This window comes from Aspergillus sclerotioniger, assembly GCF_003184525.1.
Source record: "Aspergillus sclerotioniger CBS 115572 chromosome Unknown BO94scaffold_6, whole genome shotgun sequence".
Lineage (NCBI taxonomy): Eukaryota > Fungi > Ascomycota > Eurotiomycetes > Eurotiales > Aspergillaceae > Aspergillus > Aspergillus sclerotioniger.
In genome coordinates this window covers 1,060,518-1,079,892 of record NW_020290996.1, presented here as the reverse complement: position 1 = coordinate 1,079,892, position 19,375 = coordinate 1,060,518, and the positions used below count along the sequence as shown (strand labels likewise).

The 19,375-nt window shown below is 51.8% G+C and overlaps 5 protein-coding genes across 5 annotated transcripts; 3 read left to right on the top strand and 2 right to left on the bottom strand.

Moving 5' to 3' along the window:
* The first annotated feature begins 5,317 nt into the window (after positions 1 to 5,317).
* BO94DRAFT_532697 (glutamate dehydrogenase) lies at positions 5,318 to 7,211 on the top strand. The gene is made up of 4 exons (XM_025611175.1): positions 5,318 to 5,451; positions 5,501 to 5,776; positions 5,823 to 6,109; positions 6,155 to 7,211. Exons 1-4 carry the CDS (start codon positions 5,406 to 5,408, stop codon positions 6,926 to 6,928), a joined length of 1,383 nt encoding a protein of 460 aa, XP_025470524.1. The 5' UTR covers positions 5,318 to 5,405; the 3' UTR covers positions 6,929 to 7,211.
* A 591-nt stretch (positions 7,212 to 7,802) lies between these two features.
* On the top strand, positions 7,803 to 9,399 carry BO94DRAFT_564104 (MFS general substrate transporter; the record flags this gene model as incomplete). Its single annotated transcript, XM_025614397.1, has 5 exons — positions 7,803 to 7,901; positions 7,926 to 8,315; positions 8,366 to 8,489; positions 8,531 to 8,886; positions 8,935 to 9,399. 5 exons carry the CDS (start codon positions 7,803 to 7,805, stop codon positions 9,397 to 9,399), a joined length of 1,434 nt encoding a protein of 477 aa, XP_025470523.1.
* A 167-nt stretch (positions 9,400 to 9,566) lies between these two features.
* BO94DRAFT_622116 (uncharacterized protein) lies at positions 9,567 to 13,355 on the top strand. The gene is made up of 5 exons (XM_025617046.1): positions 9,567 to 9,893; positions 9,974 to 10,144; positions 10,219 to 10,547; positions 12,048 to 12,522; positions 12,605 to 13,355. Exons 1-5 carry the CDS (start codon positions 9,650 to 9,652, stop codon positions 13,204 to 13,206), a joined length of 1,821 nt encoding a protein of 606 aa, XP_025470522.1. The 5' UTR covers positions 9,567 to 9,649; the 3' UTR covers positions 13,207 to 13,355.
* A 328-nt stretch (positions 13,356 to 13,683) lies between these two features.
* Positions 13,684 to 15,821, bottom strand: BO94DRAFT_583126 (uncharacterized protein; the record flags this gene model as incomplete). The annotated part of the gene is made up of 4 exons (XM_025615534.1): positions 13,684 to 14,124; positions 14,188 to 14,461; positions 14,513 to 14,933; positions 14,978 to 15,821. The coding sequence occupies 4 exons, from the start codon at positions 15,819 to 15,821 to the stop codon at positions 13,684 to 13,686; spliced, it is 1,980 nt and encodes a 659-aa protein (XP_025470521.1).
* Positions 15,822 to 16,001: 180 nt separating this feature from the next.
* Positions 16,002 to 18,902, bottom strand: BO94DRAFT_487219 (putative MFS monosaccharide transporter; the record flags this gene model as incomplete). The annotated part of the gene is made up of 4 exons (XM_025609028.1): positions 18,574 to 18,902; positions 18,396 to 18,527; positions 17,884 to 18,352; positions 16,002 to 17,842 (listed from the first exon to the last, which is right to left on the bottom strand). Coding segments are annotated over exons 1-4 (2,586 nt in total), but the record flags the coding sequence as incomplete, so codon positions are not given.
* Between the last annotated feature and the right edge of the window lie 473 nt (positions 18,903 to 19,375).

Below are 19,375 nucleotides of genomic sequence, written 5' to 3'. Positions count from 1 at the left end.
ATGTGTTGTTTTCGAGGTACTAAGGGCCAGAGTATCTAGTTTCTTGTCGACTGAAACCTCTTAACTGGCGGCTCGCATAGCCTGGAATCTCAATTGGGTTTTGGTCATAGATGGCAGGATATTATCAAGCTTCTGCGATATAATCAATGCTTTGACTATTCTTCTATCGTGGTATGGTTATGTCATCTTTCTTGAGAAGGATGTACCGGATCTATCATGGCGCAGGAGGAGGAGGGGGGGGGATAAAGGAGGCACACACAGACGGATCATCTGAGGGCTTGCTGAAGGGGAGGCGGGGGTGAAAGACATCGTTAAACGATATCAAGAAAGGGCTGCTATAAGAGAAGATAAATGTATCACAAAGACACAATATGCCAGCCATGGACAGGATGCAGAAGCTTATTTTCCAAAAGTACTTGAAATGGTGTCGCTGATCCCATTTGTCGCAGTGCAGGAGAATCTATCCCATATTCATCCTTCTTAGAATCGTCTGCTTTCTCTGCACGATCATTGAGGTGCTGAATGTTGGCGATGAAAATATGCACTTCCAACAGCGCTTGTGGCAGTGAGTATCTTTCATTGTGGGAGAAAGATCATCAGTTCATTTCTATAGGACTGTCATATCTGTTTCTGTAAGGTCAATATCATCTGTTGCCTGTTTAATTTTTCTGATCCGCTAGCGCCAATCAACGAAGAATATTCTTTTCGATGAGCCTCTTCTCTTCTTAGACGTTGGTAGCAATGGAAAGGGATAGTGCATAATTCACAGCTGTCAAGATACTCAGTATCCACTCCACAGCGGTATAAGGAACCATGTCCACCAGATCGTCTAGTAGAAGCCCGACCAATGTCTCATCGTCTGCTTAGCATTCAACAGCGGAGGGAGGAGAGGGCCAAGGACAGCCCTATTTCCCTCTCCTTCTATTGCCGTACATCTTTGAATGCCCCGAGCCACAGTTCATCATCCTCAGTGACTTCACGGATAGACATTCTCAGTTATCTGGAACAGAGTCAAGAAAAAACGTTACCTTTTCCTTCTCTTCTGATCACCACAGTGAAGTCTGGTCTTCTGGCTAGACATATATTCTTGCTGACGTGGATAAAGTCACGGTTTGTCCACGCCTGTCGATGGATTTCTTCTCTGTAATATGGCTCCAGTACGCTGTGCTGAAATATGTGAAACGGAATTTCGTCTGCTGCGTTAACTCTCCCGATGTTCCAGGGAGATTTAAGACAGTCTCAATATATGTATAGACTACACAGAGTCTAGATCCAGATAAGCGAATGGATCGGCGATGTGTCGAGCACGGCATATTCTTGGGCCGAAGCCATCGATCATGCACGGGCTGCAAAGTCAGTGCGTCAACTTGTCGATTTGTTAGATGTCTGCTCCTCGTTTCTGATCAATCTGTCGCGAGATGCGAAGTGCTTGCCATTCTCTTCAAATCCAGCCTACGGCCTAGCAATGAAGAGGTCATTCGTAGGGTTCTGCTTTTCGTCCAGTAAGCCGTATGGTGGAAACAAAGCCCAGCCATACAGGCTCAGTCTCACTCTTGGCAACCTTGAGAGGATCTATGTGTGCATCATTGACCAGTTATATCACGGACGACAAAAAGTGTTCCAGTTACTTACTTAATGCATATGGAATGTAATCACATATGGATATAGGTAATCAGCCAGTTCCCTATTTGGGCATTCGTCAGGTATGAAACCCGTTTAAAGAAGGCCTTATAATGTGTCATATGACATATAATGTATTTCCAATGGCCTTCATTGAACCATTTCAATGAACTCACCCCTGGTTGAACGCTATAAGACCGAGTAGTCCAGTCAACCCGGCCAGCCGCCTTTTGAGCGATTAGACGGCGCTTTAGGGCCGCATTAAGGAGGAATTTGTTAGGCCATGACACGCTTTCGTTGCTTGTCATGTCGATAACGATACTTGCTAACTAGTGTCCTGTAACCCACTTAAACAAACGTGTTTGATAAAGTCAACGAGACTTGTGTTTATTGTGGCTCCATCTGCTGGGTGAGATAATCGTTCTTAATAAGAGTAGGCCTGAGCACTCGCTCAACGCATCAATTGGAGCGGAATCCTCCAGATACCTGACCGGTTGCCGATCCATGAGTGGACATATCTTCTATTGAGTATATTGAGATGGTATAGGATATCTGCGAGTAAGCTGTTTAACCTGACAAGTAGACAGGAAGAGTGCTGTAGAATGAAAGGTAAAGGCGAGTAGTAACTGCCTTGATGATCTGGGATACAAATTTCCACAACAGTTCTCATCTATTGCAGGTCGATCTGCTATATTGGGTTTGCTTGCGAAGTCAATCGTCTGTTTTCTGGAATGCGGTTTTCGAACCCTTCTCCTGTAGTCAACGTTTGGTCTACGACCTTCGAGGATGGCTCGTACTCTGATACTGGACAATTCTTCGCAATCAGACTTTCGTTAACCATGACAATATATCATCGCTGGTCCCGGATTGGTCGGGTCGGAGTCATCTGTCTCTGTATCTCCAGTCACTGTAATTATTGAAAAAGGAATTACTTGGACAAAACCATGGCCAGTAATACCTGGAACAAATGCCTAGCGTATTGCTTGCGAAGTTGAAGATGGCTGTGTCTGGGTCACACCGAGCGATTTCATCGGTCTCACTGCTTGGTACCGGTTTAATTCTAGCAGCATATTCTCTTATTCTGAGGCTGGTAGTGAGATCTGTTTCTGTATTATTGTGGTTGACGCTATTGCGACGGTAATTTCTGCGTTCTGTAGAAGTTTCAATGAATATCGAATTCGGTTATATAAGACCGCATAAACCGATTCTGCAAGATGAATATCAATCATGGGATCTTTTCGCCTTACAGCAGCTCCAGGCATGAGAATTATGGCAGTGGTCGTAATAGATAAGCTCGTCTGGAAACAAGTTGAAGCGGAATGATTGACCTATCAGGCTGTTTGTATCATTCCAGTAGTAGTTGCGTATAGCTCGTTATCCAACACCCGCACGTATAGACTTCTCGCCAATAGTGGCATCTTCACTGAGCACAAATTGTAAAAGCGCCAATGTTTGTGGCACTTGCATGCTCAGGAGGTGGGGTATATCGTCTTATTCTGTTTGAGATAAGACCGGGCTCTGAGTAGACGTGGGAATAGCATGAGTTGAGAATAACAGAGACGGTCCCTTGGACAATAAATGGACATAAAAGGTCTAGCATATGTTGCCTCAAGCGTTTAGGGGCACTGTCAATATTAGTAGTGGTGACATCAAGGATGTAATCTTTGAGACAATTCATGGAGTCGACACTAGTTGTTCTGATATAGAACATAACTTTGATCTCTGGGGAGCGATACTTCTCAAACACTGAGAAGCCATATTGCTTACTCTCTTTAAAAAGCACTGTCTTTGATACCAGTCTAGGGTGGGAACTTTAGTAGTTGCGTTTGCAAGTTCTGTATCATCGGAGCCAAGTGACTCGTAGCCCTTGTCACGCTGCTTGTTGTTAGCTATAGATCAACCGCGTCAGAGAATGGGTAATTTGGATAAAACAAATGGATACTTACCAGAACGGCTTATCCGCGAACAGGTCTATGATAGTCATATCAGCAATGTGGATGCATGTAATTCATATTATGTTTGATGTCTAGGTTTCATAGACTGCAGTAAAACGGATAGTCACGGTCTAGACAGCGTCATCCTGGGACAGTACTCTAAGTAAGCATAGATGAAGGAATTGTTGTGGTCGAGCTGTATCATTTAGATAGTCATGATGGAGATACAACAGATAGATACAATGCAGAAGAAGCCACTATTTATACCCCTGATAATCATTCAATATGATGGTGAAGGATATAGCAGGAATGCGAGTTCATTCCATTGACAGCGATGAATGCCCGTGCCAGGCATTCAACAGATCAAGTGAATTATCCAGTCACTCACACTACATGGTTAGCTTCGATACCTGCACCACTTGCATCACCTTAATCCATACCATCCAAACAGACACTGACCACCCAGATTCGAACCAACCGACCCCCCCCCAAACCTTAAAGTCCCTCGTGACCACCACAAACTTCCAGGCCCACTTCCACCCAATCACCCGGTCGATGCCAATCAAGCATCACCATTAACCTGCGCGCAGGAAGTATATCGGCCTGAGATGCATTAGTCCTCTTGGCGATCTCAGCACGGTGAGTGGGGCGGTGCCCCGTCGGCAACGCGACTACTCATTGGTCCGGACGCCACCACATGATTAGGCGAGGCAACTGATAGGCAAAGCGGCCAACCTAAAAGCAATCAAGACCCTGTCCGATCCACTCCGGTTGGTGTGACTGTCATGCACTGCAGCAATCACCAAGCCTAAGTCTAATTCCAACACAGTAAGCTGGTCTGGGGCAACCCAGTCCGACACCCCAGATCATTCACATGCAACTGGAGTAACCATGACTTTGTCCAGATCATAGATAAGTCCCCGATATCCAGTTACATAAGCATCTGTCGATGTGACAGTGACATGAGCATCTCCATGACTGGTCGACACCAACTCTCCCACGTTCCGACAAAGTCTACCCTCCGATGAAGTAGAGTGGACTATCTCATAAAGCTCATCGGTGAAGTCCCCGGTCGCATGATCAGATCCCCCAGTGAACCGTGTCCAACCATGACAGGAATCCAATCCTTCCCCCACGCCGGGGCTCACCGGGGAAATGGGGTCCTATTATCGGAGGATGAATTCCGGTAGATGTGATGCGACTAATCTGGGGAGGATTGGGCGATACGAGTAGGTAAAGGAAATCCGGCATCAGATAAGGGCACGTGGGGCGGTGTGTTGCAGCATCGAACCAATGGGAATGTAGCTGTCAGGTGATCCGCCACTGCAGGATCTCTTGGCGTGCGAGTAAATCCATGATCGGATCGTATACTACAATAATATTTGCACGGTATACTAGAGAGAGACACGGAGCACTCTGCTCAGAAATTTATTCCAGTATTCCGTTCCGATGCAACCACACAGTGTTGCCACCCGGTTCCTCCCGAGCGAGCGGGCGATTGGCCATTGGCGGCGGGCCAGCGGATTCCCGCCGATAGATAACGGCAGATTCTGTGACCTCAACGTATCGACTAAGCGCCCGAAGTTCGGCGCCACAGCCACCCGCCTGGCAACGGCACTCACGGCCGACTGCCGGGCGGGGCTGCAGCGGAAAATGGCACCAGCCTGAGGCAGTGTCCGACTCCGGCTGTACCCCCGCCGTCGCCCCTCCGAGAACATAAATCCCCTCTCTCCTCCTTTTTTCTCTTCCCCTCTCTTCTTTCTTCAGACCTTCTTTCTTCTCCCACATACTCTGTTTTATACCCCGCTTAAAAGTTCATTCCAATTAGTTCATTCTATCCCATCCATCAAAATGTCTAACCTTCCCCGCGAGCCCGAGTTCGAGCAGGCCTACAAGGGTATGTGCGAACTTTTTCTCACCGATCGATCAAATCTGACATGCAACAGAGCTTGCCTCTACCCTTGAGAACTCCACCCTCTTCCAGAAGAACCCCGAATACCGCAAGGCTTTGGCCGTCGTCTCCGTCCCTGAGCGTGTCATCCAGTTCCGTGTCGTCTGGGAGGACGATGCCGGCAACGTCCAGGTCAACCGCGGATTCCGTGTCCAGTTCAACAGCGCCCTCGGCCCTTACAAGGGTGGTCTCCGTTTCCACCCCTCGGTCAACTTGTCCATCCTCAAGTTCCTCGGTTTCGAGCAGATCTTCAAGAATGCTCTCACTGGCCGTATGTCGCTGCCTCGAATGATGTTAGGATAAAGCTAATTGTTTAGTGAGCATGGGTGGTGGAAAGGGTGGTTCCGACTTTGACCCCAAGGGCAAGTCTGACAACGAGATCCGTCGTTTCTGCGTTTCTTTCATGACCGAGCTGTGCAAGCACATTGGTGCCGACACCGACGTTCCCGCTGGTGACATTGGTGTCACCGGTCGTGAGATCGGTTTCCTCTTCGGCCAGTACCGCAAGATCCGCAACCAGTGGGAGGGTGTTCTCACCGGTAAGGGTGGCAGCTGGGGTGGTAGTTTGATCCGTCCTGAGGCCACCGGATACGGTGTTGTCTACGTATGATACCCCTCTGATTCTGATGGCCAATGCTAATTATAACAGTACGTCGAGCACATGATTGCCCACGCCACCAACGGCCAAGAGTCCTTCAAGGGCAAGCGCGTCGCCATCTCCGGTTCCGGTAACGTTGCCCAGTACGCCGCTCTCAAGGTCATCGAGCTCGGCGGTTCCGTCGTCTCCCTGAGCGACAGCCAGGGTTCCCTGGTCATCAACGGCGAGGGTAGCTTCACCCCCGAGGAGATCAACACCATTGCTCAGATCAAGGTCGAGCGCAAGCAGCTGGCCAGCATTGTCGGTGCCGCTCCCTTCAACGACACCAACAAGTTCAAGTACATTGCCGGTGCCCGTCCCTGGGTTCACGTCGGCAAGGTCGACGTTGCCCTTCCCTCTGCCACCCAGAACGAGGTCTCTGGCGAGGAGGCCCAGGCTCTCATCGACGCCGGTGCCAAGTTCATCGCCGAGGGTTCCAACATGGGTTGCACCCAGGAGGCCATCGACACCTTCGAGGCCCACCGTCAGGCCAACGCCGGTGCTGCCGCCATCTGGTACGCTCCCGGTAAGGCCGCCAACGCTGGTGGTGTTGCTGTGTCCGGTCTGGAGATGGCTCAGAACTCTGCCCGTCTCAGCTGGACTGCTGCGGAGGTTGATGCTCGTCTCAAGGACATTATGCGTGACTGCTTCCAGAACGGTCTCCAGACTGCTCAGGAGTATGCGACTCCCAAGGAGGGTGTTCTGCCTTCCTTGGTGACTGGATCCAACATTGCTGGATTCACCAAGGTGGCAGCTGCCATGAAGGACCACGGAGACTGGTGGTAAATGTTTATTATGTGTGATGATAATGTTGATTTTTAGCGCGTGATAGAGCGGGACCTAGAGGAGCTAATGATAACCATGTATACCATGATTATAGAAATACCCAGGTAGTATACCATCATACCCAGGTAGTATACACAATGGTATACATTCCGTGACTTGAGTGATAGCCTGCTGTCTTAGTCCCTCATTGTGTCTGTAGGCTCACATTCTCCTGTCTGTACATATATTCCTTATTTCTACTGCAATCAGTATATCATTAAGTGTAATAGGAATGTATGTTGTGTTCAATTGTTTGACATGAAGTAACGATGATTCTATCAAGTAGTAAATACCCATGCAAGAGAAGAGGTTCTCAGGATATTTGGACTTGGAATAATGCCATGATATCTATAGGCCCGTGGATGCTGTATACTTTTTCCTGACGAGGGAATGGAAGCATGTTGATTGCCAACTGGTGGGTATTGATGGCGACCTATCTGGAGAAACGATGGATGTTCTTTCAAGTACATATGCCGCTGTACTGGTTGTGTTTGTAGCACCAATACCCAAAGTAGTTGATTCTATTCATCGCCAACAAACCGCCTTCTTTCCCTATTCCTGTTTTCCCGTCCAGACTTTTTGTTTACTTCATCTCTCCATATAAAACGATATCCTCATTTTAGACCATTTTACGTCATTGCTGACTCTTTTGATCGGATCAACCTATCTCTGGATGATGTTTCCCCAACTACTCCGGACTCCGCATGATGAGATACGGAGTCCGGAGTTCAACGATATACGGAGTACCTTACCCTCTCCAAGCAGGGTGATAGTATAAATCAAGTACAAGTCTTGCTCCCAACAACCTCAGAAGCAATCAACTCCTCCCTTAAATATGGCCTCTGCTGACCCCGAACTCGACTCGACAGCCAACAAACAAGAGTCCATTCCACCACAAACATCCGAATTGGTACCATCCACTCCTCTCCTCTACGTATATCACCTAACATCCAACAAGGTCACCTGGAATGGACCCAACGACCCATCCAACCCTCAGAACTGGACCTACCGCCAAAAATGGGCTGGCACTCTCATCATCTCCGGGTTTGGACTCGTCTCGCCCATTTCCTCATCCATGGTCTCTCCCGCCGTGGACGCCATCGCCCATGAATTCGGTACTTCCAGCACCATCACCTCAGAAATGATCCTGTCCATCTTCGTGCTGGCCTGGGGACTAGGTCCGCTACTCCTCGGACCATTATCAGAGATGTATGGCCGGGTGCGAGTCCTCCAGCTAGGCAACCTGATGTATTTGATATTCAACATCGCCGGAGGATTTAGTCAATCCACGGCGCAGATCATCGTCTTTCGATTCCTGAGCGGTTTTGGAGGGAGTGGACCATTAGTTGTATGCACCCTCCGTCTTCTCACTTGATACACCGCTCTAATTCCGTTCAGCTAGGCGACGGCGTCTTGGCAGACATCTGGCCCACCGAACAACGAGGCAGCGCCGTAGCCATCTACAGTCTGGCACCACTATTCGGACCCGCCATTGGCCCTATCGCGGGGGATTCATCACGCAGTACACTACCTGGCGATGGACATTCTACTCCATGTCGATAGTCAGTGGTATGGTAGGCCTCCTCGGCATTTTCTTCCTCAAAGAAACCTACACCCCATACCTCCTCAAACTCAAAGCCCAGAACCTCCGCAAGGAAACAGGAAACCAATCATCCACACAACTATGGAAAACCTCCATTGCACGTCCTTTTCTCCTCCTCGGCACCCAACCCATCATCCAAGCCCTAGGCATCTACATGGCGTTCCTCTACGGACTGATGTATCTCATGCTGGCCTCGTTCCCATCCCTATGGCAGGACATCTACCGAGAAAGTATCTCCATCGCCAGTCTAAACTACATTTCCATCGGAGTCGGCCTACTACTAGGAACCCAAATCGGAGCTAGGCTAAACAACCGAGTACGTCCCCCATCCCCATCCCCATTCCAATGATCTAAACCCTACCAGATCTACAACCACCTCAACCACCACACTTCCACCCCCACCCCCGAACCTCTCCCCGAATATCGCATCCCTCTCCTCCTCCCCGCCTCCATTCTCGTCGGCACCGGCATGTTCTGGTATGGCTGGTCCGCCAATCCCCACATCCCCTGGATCATCCCCAACCTGGGCATCGCCCTCATCAGCATCGGCATCATCATCGCCTTCCAATGCATCCAACTCTACATCATCGACACTTATCCTCTCTACGCTGCATCCGCAATGAGCGCCACTGCAATACTCCGCTCACTAGCGGGGTTCGCCTTTCCACTTTTCGCAAATGATATGTATGCCCGGTTGGGATATGGATGGGGGAATACTGTCTTAGGGTTCGTAGCAATATTAGTAGGGGGACCGGCAATGATCCTACTTTGGAGAGGAGGCGCCGGACTTCGAAGACGGAGTCCGTATGCATCGGGATGGAGTCAGTGACTCACAGGCTAGTGGCTGGGCTTGATGACTCAAGCTTATGTCAGATTCTGATTAATGACACGTTGGTTCTTGTTGACTCGGTTATATCCGGCCAAGACTAGATGCTAAGCTCAATAGCTTATCTAGAAGCTTACTTATCCACCCCACACTTATCACCAGATGCCATTATAAAATGTCCCATCGCAGCTCTCCAATACCTACATACAATCAAATCTAAGCCCCAATTCCACTACCCAACTACCAAACCAACATGTCCACTCTTACCGACACCGCCGCCTCCATCGCCCGTCTCTCCCTCCACGACCCCACCCACTTCAACATCCAATACTCCCAAACCCTCCACCGCCTCACCCTCCTCCAACACTGGGACATCACCCCGGGCTCTACAATCCTCGAACTCGGCTGCGGCCAAGGCGACTGCACCACCGTACTTGCCTCTGCCGTAGGCGAGCACGGGAAAGTAGTCGCCGTTGATCCAGCAGACCTAGACTACGGTAGACCCCAATCCCCTCCTACCCTACCCTACCCTACCCTACCTAACACCCCACTAACCCCCCCCTCCTACGGAATCTAGGCTCCCCATACACCCTCTCCGAAGCCCAATCCCACATAACCTCCGGCCCCCTCGGCCCCAACATAACCTGGATCCACCAATCCCCACTCCCCTACCTCTCCTCCCTGCCCTTACCCCCCACCCCTCAACCTCCCCCACATTCAACGCAACAATCCTCGCCCACAGCCTCTGGTACTTCTCCTCCCCAACCCTAATCCTCAACACCTTCCGGGCCCTAAAACCCCACACCTCCCGACTCCTCCTAGCCGAATGGTCCCTGCTCGCCACGCACCCCTCCGCCCAACCGCACGTTCTAGCAGCCCTAGCCCAAGCATCTCTCGAATGTCGAAAAGATAGCGATAGCAGTGCGTCGAATGTACGCACCGTGCTGAGTCCAAAGCGATTGACCGAGTTGGCGGTCGAGGCGGGGTGGAGGTTGGAGAGGGAGGCAGTGGTGCCGTGTAATGAGGGACTGTTGGATGGGAGGTGGGAAGTCGGAGCGTGTCTTTCGGGGGGGTTTGAGAGGGAGGTGAAGATGGTGGTGAAGGGGGAGAGGGAACGGGCGGTGGTTTGGGCGGCGAGGGATGCGTGTGAGGTTAGTTTGGGGGGGGTGGAGGGGGGATGGGGATGGGGGGGGTTAGGGCTATGGATGTTTGGGTTGCGTGTTTTGTTTGATTTATCTTTCTGTTCGGTTACTACTTACTACATCCCTTCCTTCCTTCTTCCAACCAATTCCCAATCACTTGACACTTTACTTGTATGTCAACCCCAACTTCTATCCCTATCCAACCATCGAAAGAATACAAAATCCATAACCCAACCCAATATCAGCCTCCCCTTCCTCCCCCTCATTTCCCCCCACACAAATAACCAACAACAACAACAACAACAACAACAACAACAACAAAAACTTCACACAACCTCACACCCCAAAAACCCCCCTTCCTCACCACCCCCCCCCCCCCTGCCCCTGTCCCTGCCCATTCTCCTCCCCCTCCTCAGCCGGTTTATGTCTAATAACCCCACAAAACCTCACCACGGCCTCCGTACTTCCCCCCCCCCCCCCCCCCCGATATTCAAAAATCAATCTATCCGGAAATGTCGTCACTTCTGCCCCCGCATACACCTGTCCCGGATCATCCCGATCAAGAGGAAACTCCATGATTTTCGACCCGCATTCGAATGGGAGATGTTCGTGGTTGTTGTATTTGTGGGGGTATGCATCTATACCAATCTATTTCATTGGTATTAGTATTAGTATTGGTATTAGTATTGGGGGGGGGGGGGTGTGAGGAGGAGGTATAGGAATACTTTTCCCAATTTTCTTATCCCCATTCGCCAAATTAGCCGCTTTTATAAAAGCTGTGGTCAGTTGGCCTGACGTGTACGTTGTTGCTTTGTATTTGGTGGTTTGGGGACATAGGTAGGATTTTTGGGCATGCCGGCGGTTTTTAGGGTTCGGGTATGGGTTTTGCGGGTGCGTTTGTGGTGGTTGTTGTTGTTGTTGTTGAGGATGGGGGGTTGTTTGTGGTGGGATAGGGCTTCGGAGATCATTTCTTTTAAGGTGTTTCGGGGGGATTGGGTATGGGCATGGGTATGGGGGTGTTTTTCGTGGAGGGTATTGTGTGCATCTTGGGGATGGGTGATGGCGTGGCTGTGGATGGTGGTGAGGATGGTCATGAGGAGGAGGAAGGGGAGGAGGAGGGTGTAGATTGGGGAGGGCATTTTAATTGCAGAGTATCAGATGAAATGAAAGTGAATGTGGATGTGGATGTGGATGATAGCGAGAGACAGTTTAGGAGGGCTTCTGCATCCCTTTTATGTCTACTAATGGCGAGGCTGGAAGGGCAATGGTATTTAGTAGGACAGAGGGGCCAAATGTATCTATCCAGGATAAAAAAGTAAGTATCTCTCAGCTGAGCAGCAACATGAAACCGCAATGTCACTTGCTGTTCTCCAGGGTAGCACCTGATGCTATACATAGAATGGAGCCGATAGCAAACAAAGCCAGGTACCAAGCATCCGGACCAATGAACTCCCCACCTTGATATGTGACTGCATGCTTGTGCCACCGAGCTAACCCAATCACGACTAGTCACCATGCCGTCAGCTGTCACATCCAAGATACATAATCTCCCTCATCGCCTCATTCCTCTTCCATCTACACTCACCACCGCCCCGAACAAACATCCTCAAACACCCCCCAGCACAACACCGCAAAATGACCTCTCTCGAAGCCTTTTGCCGCGCCCAGCGCGAGGAAGAATACCCCACTCCCCCTGAAATGCTCACAGCCCTGGAACTCCTCTTCACCGACCCCTCCGTGTCTGTCTCCACGGCCGCCCGCATCGCCATGACCCCGATCATCATCGACGAAGGCATCAACCCTACCCCAGAGCCCAACCTCTCTGACTTCTGGATCATGTTCTTCAAAGCTGTCGGTCTGTTCACGAACCAGAATGACCATCTTTTGGAATTTCTTCTCGCTATTCAATCCCTCCCTGATTGTAATGGAGGGTTTCGTAAACTTCCTGGACTTGATGAGTATTTGATGGAGTTTGTGTTTGACTGTATCCCCCCAATCCTTCTCCCTTTCTTTCCTTCAATTAGACGATGACTATGAAACGAAACTCAAAACTAATTGAAAATCAGACATCGACCACCCCTTCAACCTCCCCTACACCGACCCCATCCCCGAACTCACCGACACCCCATGGCTAAACCTCCCCTCTCATCGAGACATCCAACGCCAAGCCTGGCTAAACGTCAACCGATTGACCGCGAACTTGCACCTCCGGAGCAAAGGCTCCTTTCTCGAGTACGGGGGCCTCACGGTGCGGAAGACGCTCGAAAAGGCGCCGTGGGAGATCTTTCACCATGCGGATCTGGAGGAGCATTTGTCGTTTGTGCTGAATGTGGGGAATGAGACGGAGTATAATCGCGAGAAGGATGATGTGATGGAGAGGATTGATATTCGGACGTTGGATGGGTGGGTGCCGGCGGCGGCGGTGTGGTTTCGGGTCTGTGGGAAGGAGATGTATGAGGTGAGTAGGGTGGGGGAGGAGGAGATGATGTTTGGGGAGTGGAAGGGGTCGAAGTGGGTGGGGAGGCCTGGGTGGAGTCGCGAGAGGTGGATGTTTTGGAAGGAGAGGTGGGGGTGGATTGCTGGGGTGACGGCGTTGAATCGGAGGACGAGGGAGATTGCGAGGGATGTGGTAGTGGTGATGGGTAGGGTTGAATCTGAGGGGGAGTAGTACTACTAGTAGTAGGAGGAAGAGGAGGCAGGTAAATAGGCAGAGTATCTTCGGACAGGGTATGTAACCCTAATTGTTGTCGATATCACCAGTTATGAATTACAGGAAAGAGTTACCATCTTGGAAATAATACAATGCACTTTGTGCTCACTCACTATCTGTTCTTGTATGTGAGAAATCCGGACTGCTATTTGCTTCTATCCTTAAAATTATGTCTCTGGTTGGCGTAGTCGAGTTATATGATTGATTTTGTATATCGAGCTTGGTAGATAGTATGGTATGAGGGTATTGAGGGTACTACCTTGGTTACTTGGGGTCGGGTTCTTTGTTCAATAACCTTATTGAATTATATTGTGCTGGGTCCTCCCTCACTTTCACTGCTGATTTTATAACTTGTAATATTCATTTACAGCCAGGAATCTCTATCTCTACCCAAGCAATCCCTATTAAACGAAAGATAGATAGAGTATGTATGTATCAAGTCAACCCCCACCACATCTCCTGTCCCCAGTTAACCAAACCCACATCCACATCCACATCCACATCCAACCAGTCTATATTCTCCATCCCCTCCCCTCCCCCACTGAACTGTCCTCCACCCATCAACTCAGATGTACCGTTCATCGAGACAGCACTAGGCGGCACCAACACCCGATTCAACACCCCCCTCACCACTCTCCGCGCCTGCATCGACATGACATAGTTGGCTTGGCCGGGGGGGACGTACGTCTCTAGGAAAAAGACAAAGATGCTGAGTTTTTGGATGATTTCGGCGCGGGGGAACTCGTTTTCTTCCCCCCCGGACCCCACCTCTGGCCCTGGCGATGGTTCTGGGGGTTGAGGTTGGGAGTGGGAGGAGTGCTGATGAAGTAGTTCAGTGGCTAATACCCCTGCGCAGGGAAGGGCATAGTAACATAACTATATCCATGCATATCAGCATCTATCTTACCGTCAGAGTAAAGATGATTGGGGTTAGCTTACTGATGAATCCACCGGCACGATAGCAGAAAACGTTCTATCCGGGTTGGCAATATCAGCAATACGGTCCAGGATAAGTGAGAGGATCTCATGCGCAATGCGGATGAGTGGGATCGAGCCAACCCCCGTGCGTTTCACGGAGATGCGGTACAGGAGAAACTCGGTGTAGAGAAAGTCGAGGTGGATGGATTGGATGGATGGGTTGGTGTTGTTGGGAGTCCAGTGGAGAAAGGTAGGGAGGGTAGAGCGAGTTTGACGGGTTGAGATGCATAATTCCCTGCTTGGGTTAGTTGCCAGGAATATATGTCATGTCGTGGGAGAGGAATACTCGATTCGTTCTGGGAGATTGTCGAGTTCACGACACGAAATCACTTCCAGGACCTTCTCTCGGAGCTTTGCGATCAATATTCCAACCCGGGGATGGGCCCCTTTCGATAACAGTCCCTGTCGGTTCCATCCATTTGCATCAAGTTCACTCAAGGCAACTTCTCGAGTCGACACATCGGCAATCATCTCCGCATAGCTGAGATCCAAAGGCAGCAGCAGATCACAGTACCGATGGGAAATACGCGGAGGACGTCCCAGAACCGTGGCCAGTTCTTTATCCACGATATACCCCGCAGCCATGGTTCGTTTACGCAATTCAGCCAGAAAGAATGGAACCGTTGGATCTGCAGGATCGGGCTCGTGCAGACCCAGAGCGAATGCCATTGTCGATGCATCGCCTAGCAGTTTCCACGCACGATAGTCTACTACAATCAGTCATGGCACTGAACCCACGGTAGAGTCTTACCGGTATTCCCCCACAAAATACTAACAAGAATCGTCTGCTGAAACAGCAACCAAGTCAAAGGCTCACTAATCAACCCCGCATTCTCACACAGCTGGATACACGTTGCAGCCGTAGCCGCCATACGCATCTGCAACGAGCGTTTATCTGCATCGACAAAGACCGGATGCTCGCCGCGAATATGGTGAATAGACGCCCCGGTAATGGCAAAGAGCAATCCAATGCCCTCCCATCGGCCCGCCAACAACCCTATATACCCAGCAAAGGTCATCCCCGAGCGCACCACAATAGAAGCATGGCTATTCCTAAACATCGTCTTTGCCACCTCCTCCAACCCTTCTTCACCATGATGAAGCCGACGAATATGATCAACCAGTTCCTGGACAAACGGGGCGCCAAACGCCCACGGCTTAAACAGCGATGCATACCGCGCGTCACAGATATCCTTATACAAAGACAGATCATCCAGACGCTGCAGCACCGAAACACCTACGGTCACTTGCTGGGGATCAACTGGTCCCGGTTGAGGCGTAACCGGGTCTTCCGGGGGCTCCAAATCGGCAAAGATACCCTGTGGGCTGGTGAGGCCTAGCCATCCCCCCGGGCGAGGGCTCCAATCGACTAGATCCTGAAGTGGCTGACTCTGCGATGTCTGAACCCGGCTGGTCCGCTTCCTAACAGTGGAACGGCCCGGTCGGGTCATCGGCGCAGGATGGTAGATGCATCGCGACGCCTGGTCTCGTCGAGCACACCGTCCACAGACAGGTACCTGGTGGTCGCAGCGCAACTTGCCCTTGCGACATGGCTCGCATGAGGACAGCTGTCCGTTTCGACGCTGGGTGGCCATCTTGCAGATGGATGGATGGGAAAGAAGAAGAATTGAGGCGCGGAATCCGGTCGGAGTACGGAGTTCGGAATTCGGAGTATAAAACCACTTGGAATAATGTTGGGATATGTACATGACCAACTCGCTAACAAACAATGGGTATCATAGCAAATCCCAATATATACAAAACTAATCCGTCCCCTCTGGCCATGGCGCCAACTCGTGCATCAATCCTCCATTCCGCTTGGTGTGATCCGCCAGCTGCACCGTCGGCAGCGGATCCGACACCACGCTGCGCCGGCGCGATAAGACGCCCCCGACCGACGGGTTTTCCTTCTCGCGCGCCACCACCGTCGCCTTGACCCGGCTGCGCCGTCGGTGGTGTCGCAGGTGCTCGTTGGGCACCGGGTCTACCTGCTTCTTCGCTGCCGGCACCACGTTCAGGTACACCGGGAAGAGTGCCCCCGCGCTGAACAGCGCTACCAGCACGCAGTACGAGTACCGCACGCCTCCAGCCATCTCTGCCGCGTACTGCGCAAACGGGAAGAACGCCCCTCCGCTGATCGCCACCGTCAACAGCACTGTCGCCGTCTTCGTGTGTCGTCCAGTGCCTCGTAGCGAGATGGCAAAGATGATGCTAAACGCCCCACTCTCAAACAGATACACCATCTGCGCCATTGCCTCGGCCGTCCGTCCCGTCATCTTCATGCATAACACCGAAAACACGATCATGCCAATGTACGACAGCATCAGGATCCACCGCGGTTTCAGGAACCACTGCAAAAAGGCCGCGAGGAAGCGGCCGATGGCAAACACCGTGTGGGCGACCGTCAGCTGTTCAAACGGGCTCAGGGCGGAATTGGGGTGCACCGTGCCGACATAGTCGCTAAAGCTCATCGACAGCACTTCCTGTCCAGCCACGTAGAAGAACTGCGACCACACGCCCAACGCCAGCGTCACCCAGACCACCGGGATTCCCATCACTGTGGCCCGATTGTCGGCGCGCCGGCGGTTGGCCAGCTCCTCCAGATCCTCATCCGAGGCCTCCGGAATGGGCAGGTAGTAGAACGCCAGGGCGAGCAGCACGTCGAACAGCGCGATGCCGAGATACGTCCACTGCACATCGACCAGGGCGCTCACGTCCGTCACGCTCTTGAACAGCACCTTTTTAGCCAGTAGCGGCGAGACCGCGCTGCCAATTGCCTGCACGCCCTGCGAGATGTTCAACCGGATCTCCGAGTTCTCGAGTGGTCCACAGAGCGCTATAAATGGGTTGGCCGCCGTCTCCAGCACCGCCAATCCGCAGCCTACGATAAAATTAGACACCGCAAAGGCGGCGTACGAGGATAGCACGGCCGACGGCCAGAAGATCAACGTGCCGCAGGCGTAGATGCAGAGGCCCGTGATAAAGGTCGACTTGAATCCCCACCGCTTCAGCACGACCCGCCCCACCAACGACGGCGCCACGAGGTAACCCCCAAAGTAAACCGCATGCAGCCCAAACGACCTCCACACGTCCAGACGCAAAATGTCCTGAAACTGCTCATTCAGAATATCTAGCAGACCGTAGGCAAACCCCCAGAGGAAGAACAGGATGGTCGTCAGCGCAATCGGGGTAATAGACTCCTTGTTGCTGAGCTTGAGCATGTTGGCCGGCTTCTTCATGTTGACAAAATCAAAAAATGTGATGCTCGGAGGATACGAGGTATTGGTTGTGACGGTGTTCGTCCGGTTTTCGACGTCCGGTGGCCCATCTGGCGCGGTGCTCAGAAAGTCGGCCAGGTCGACGCGAGCCGAGGCCGCCTGGCTGCTGTGGCTGTCCGATTGTGACACCTTCCGGCCGGTGGGCCCGGAGACGGTGGGGAGCTCCGGGGGATCGGGGGACGGCATGGGGAGGTCGGTGACTTGCGAGCTCTCGTTGGTGTCGCGGATCAATTTCGGAATGAGTCGTGCGACGAGCGGCTTGAGACTAGGAACGCAGGCACAAATAATGGAGACGTTGACTTCGATGACGGACCACATGAACGAGAGCGCACCGTACCCTGGGCCATCAGCGGAGTTACACAGAGGAGGGAGAACATACAGCTTAAATCATCCCCCGGGGTATCCTGGAGGTGGACCTGTCGCGACGCAATCTGCCGCGCCGTGGCCGCATCCTGAATATAGGCAATGCGGATGACGTCGACGACGGCGACGAAGAAGCCGAAACTGAAGGTGATGACAAGGATGATTTTTTGCTTCCGCGGGAGACGCATCTGAGTGAGGATTGGATTCGGGAGGAAGAGTATGGCCAGATCGGTGACAATGTTGACCGGTGAGGAGGAAAGGTAGAGGGTGAGAATGTCGATGCACTGGGCGCCCGCAGGCAAGGGATAAGCAACGGCAGCGCCGACAGGGCGACATTGGAACACATTGACGAGGGTCAGGGCGAAACCGGCGGCATTGACGACGAAGAGGGTAACGTAGTTGGCCCAGCGAAAAACCTTTTCACCCTGGGTGAGGGTGAGGTAGAAGATGAGGATGGAGGTTTTGACGGCCATGAGGGCCGGGTTCTGGGAGGTCAGAGGGAGCGACGGGCGGGCGCAGGCGACTCACGTAGAGGACGGTGAAGGCATAGTCGGCGCGATTGAGGCCAGGACGCTGGTCGGGACGGATATCGACATCGTGGAGGCCGAGGCCTTGACGGGTGGCATAGAAGAGGGAGAAGGAGAAGCCGAAGTCGAGGACCTAAACCTCTTAGTTGTGATGATGGAAGGAGAAGAAGAGAACCCACCCAGGCCAGAAGCATAAGATAGTCATGCAGGGCCACCTTTTGGACGATAAAAATACGCGAGACAAAACGTAGGGCGACGAAAACGGTGGCGATGACGAAGAAGACGATGGAGACGACGAGGACTTCGGGCCGTTGGTCTTCCATGGCGGTTAGCGACGAGGCAGCGGAGGCAGCGGAGGGGGACGAGGGGGGAGGGGAGGGGCCATGGTCGAGATCAAAGCATGATATATAAGAGTGGAGAGGGAGTCAAGGGAGGAGAGATAGATGCAGCGGAGCAGACAGAGCAGAGCAGAGAAGTAAAAGTAGGAATAAGAGTAAGAGAGAAAGTGGATGAAGAAATTGAGGGGAAGCGGAGACCAACCGGAATTAGTGCTGCGACTAGTTTTGTTTAATTGTTGGCAGCGTGGGTCTTGTCAAGGCTTAGATAATAGCAAGAATAGCCTTTGTCCAGAGCATGTTTGTTGTGATTATTGACGATGATCCAAATATGATCGGGTTGATCGGCTGATCCCTCGCGTGTCCGCCAAGAATGAAGCCATCTTCACGGTCGGAGTGTTCATTCCTCTCGCCAGTCTGCTGCCAGTCTGCTGCCATCAGGCCCCCTGCCACAGCCCAGCTGGGTCTGTTGTTCTCGGGTGGAAACCTTGTATATACTCAACCAGGCGTCCAGAAGAACCATGGATGGGCCAACTTTGAAGCGATAAAGGCCTTCCACGGGGGAGAGCGGAGAACTGCAGGGGACATGGCAGCAGATGCATGGGATGGTTATTAATTGCTGCCGCCCGACCAACCCTAACCCGGC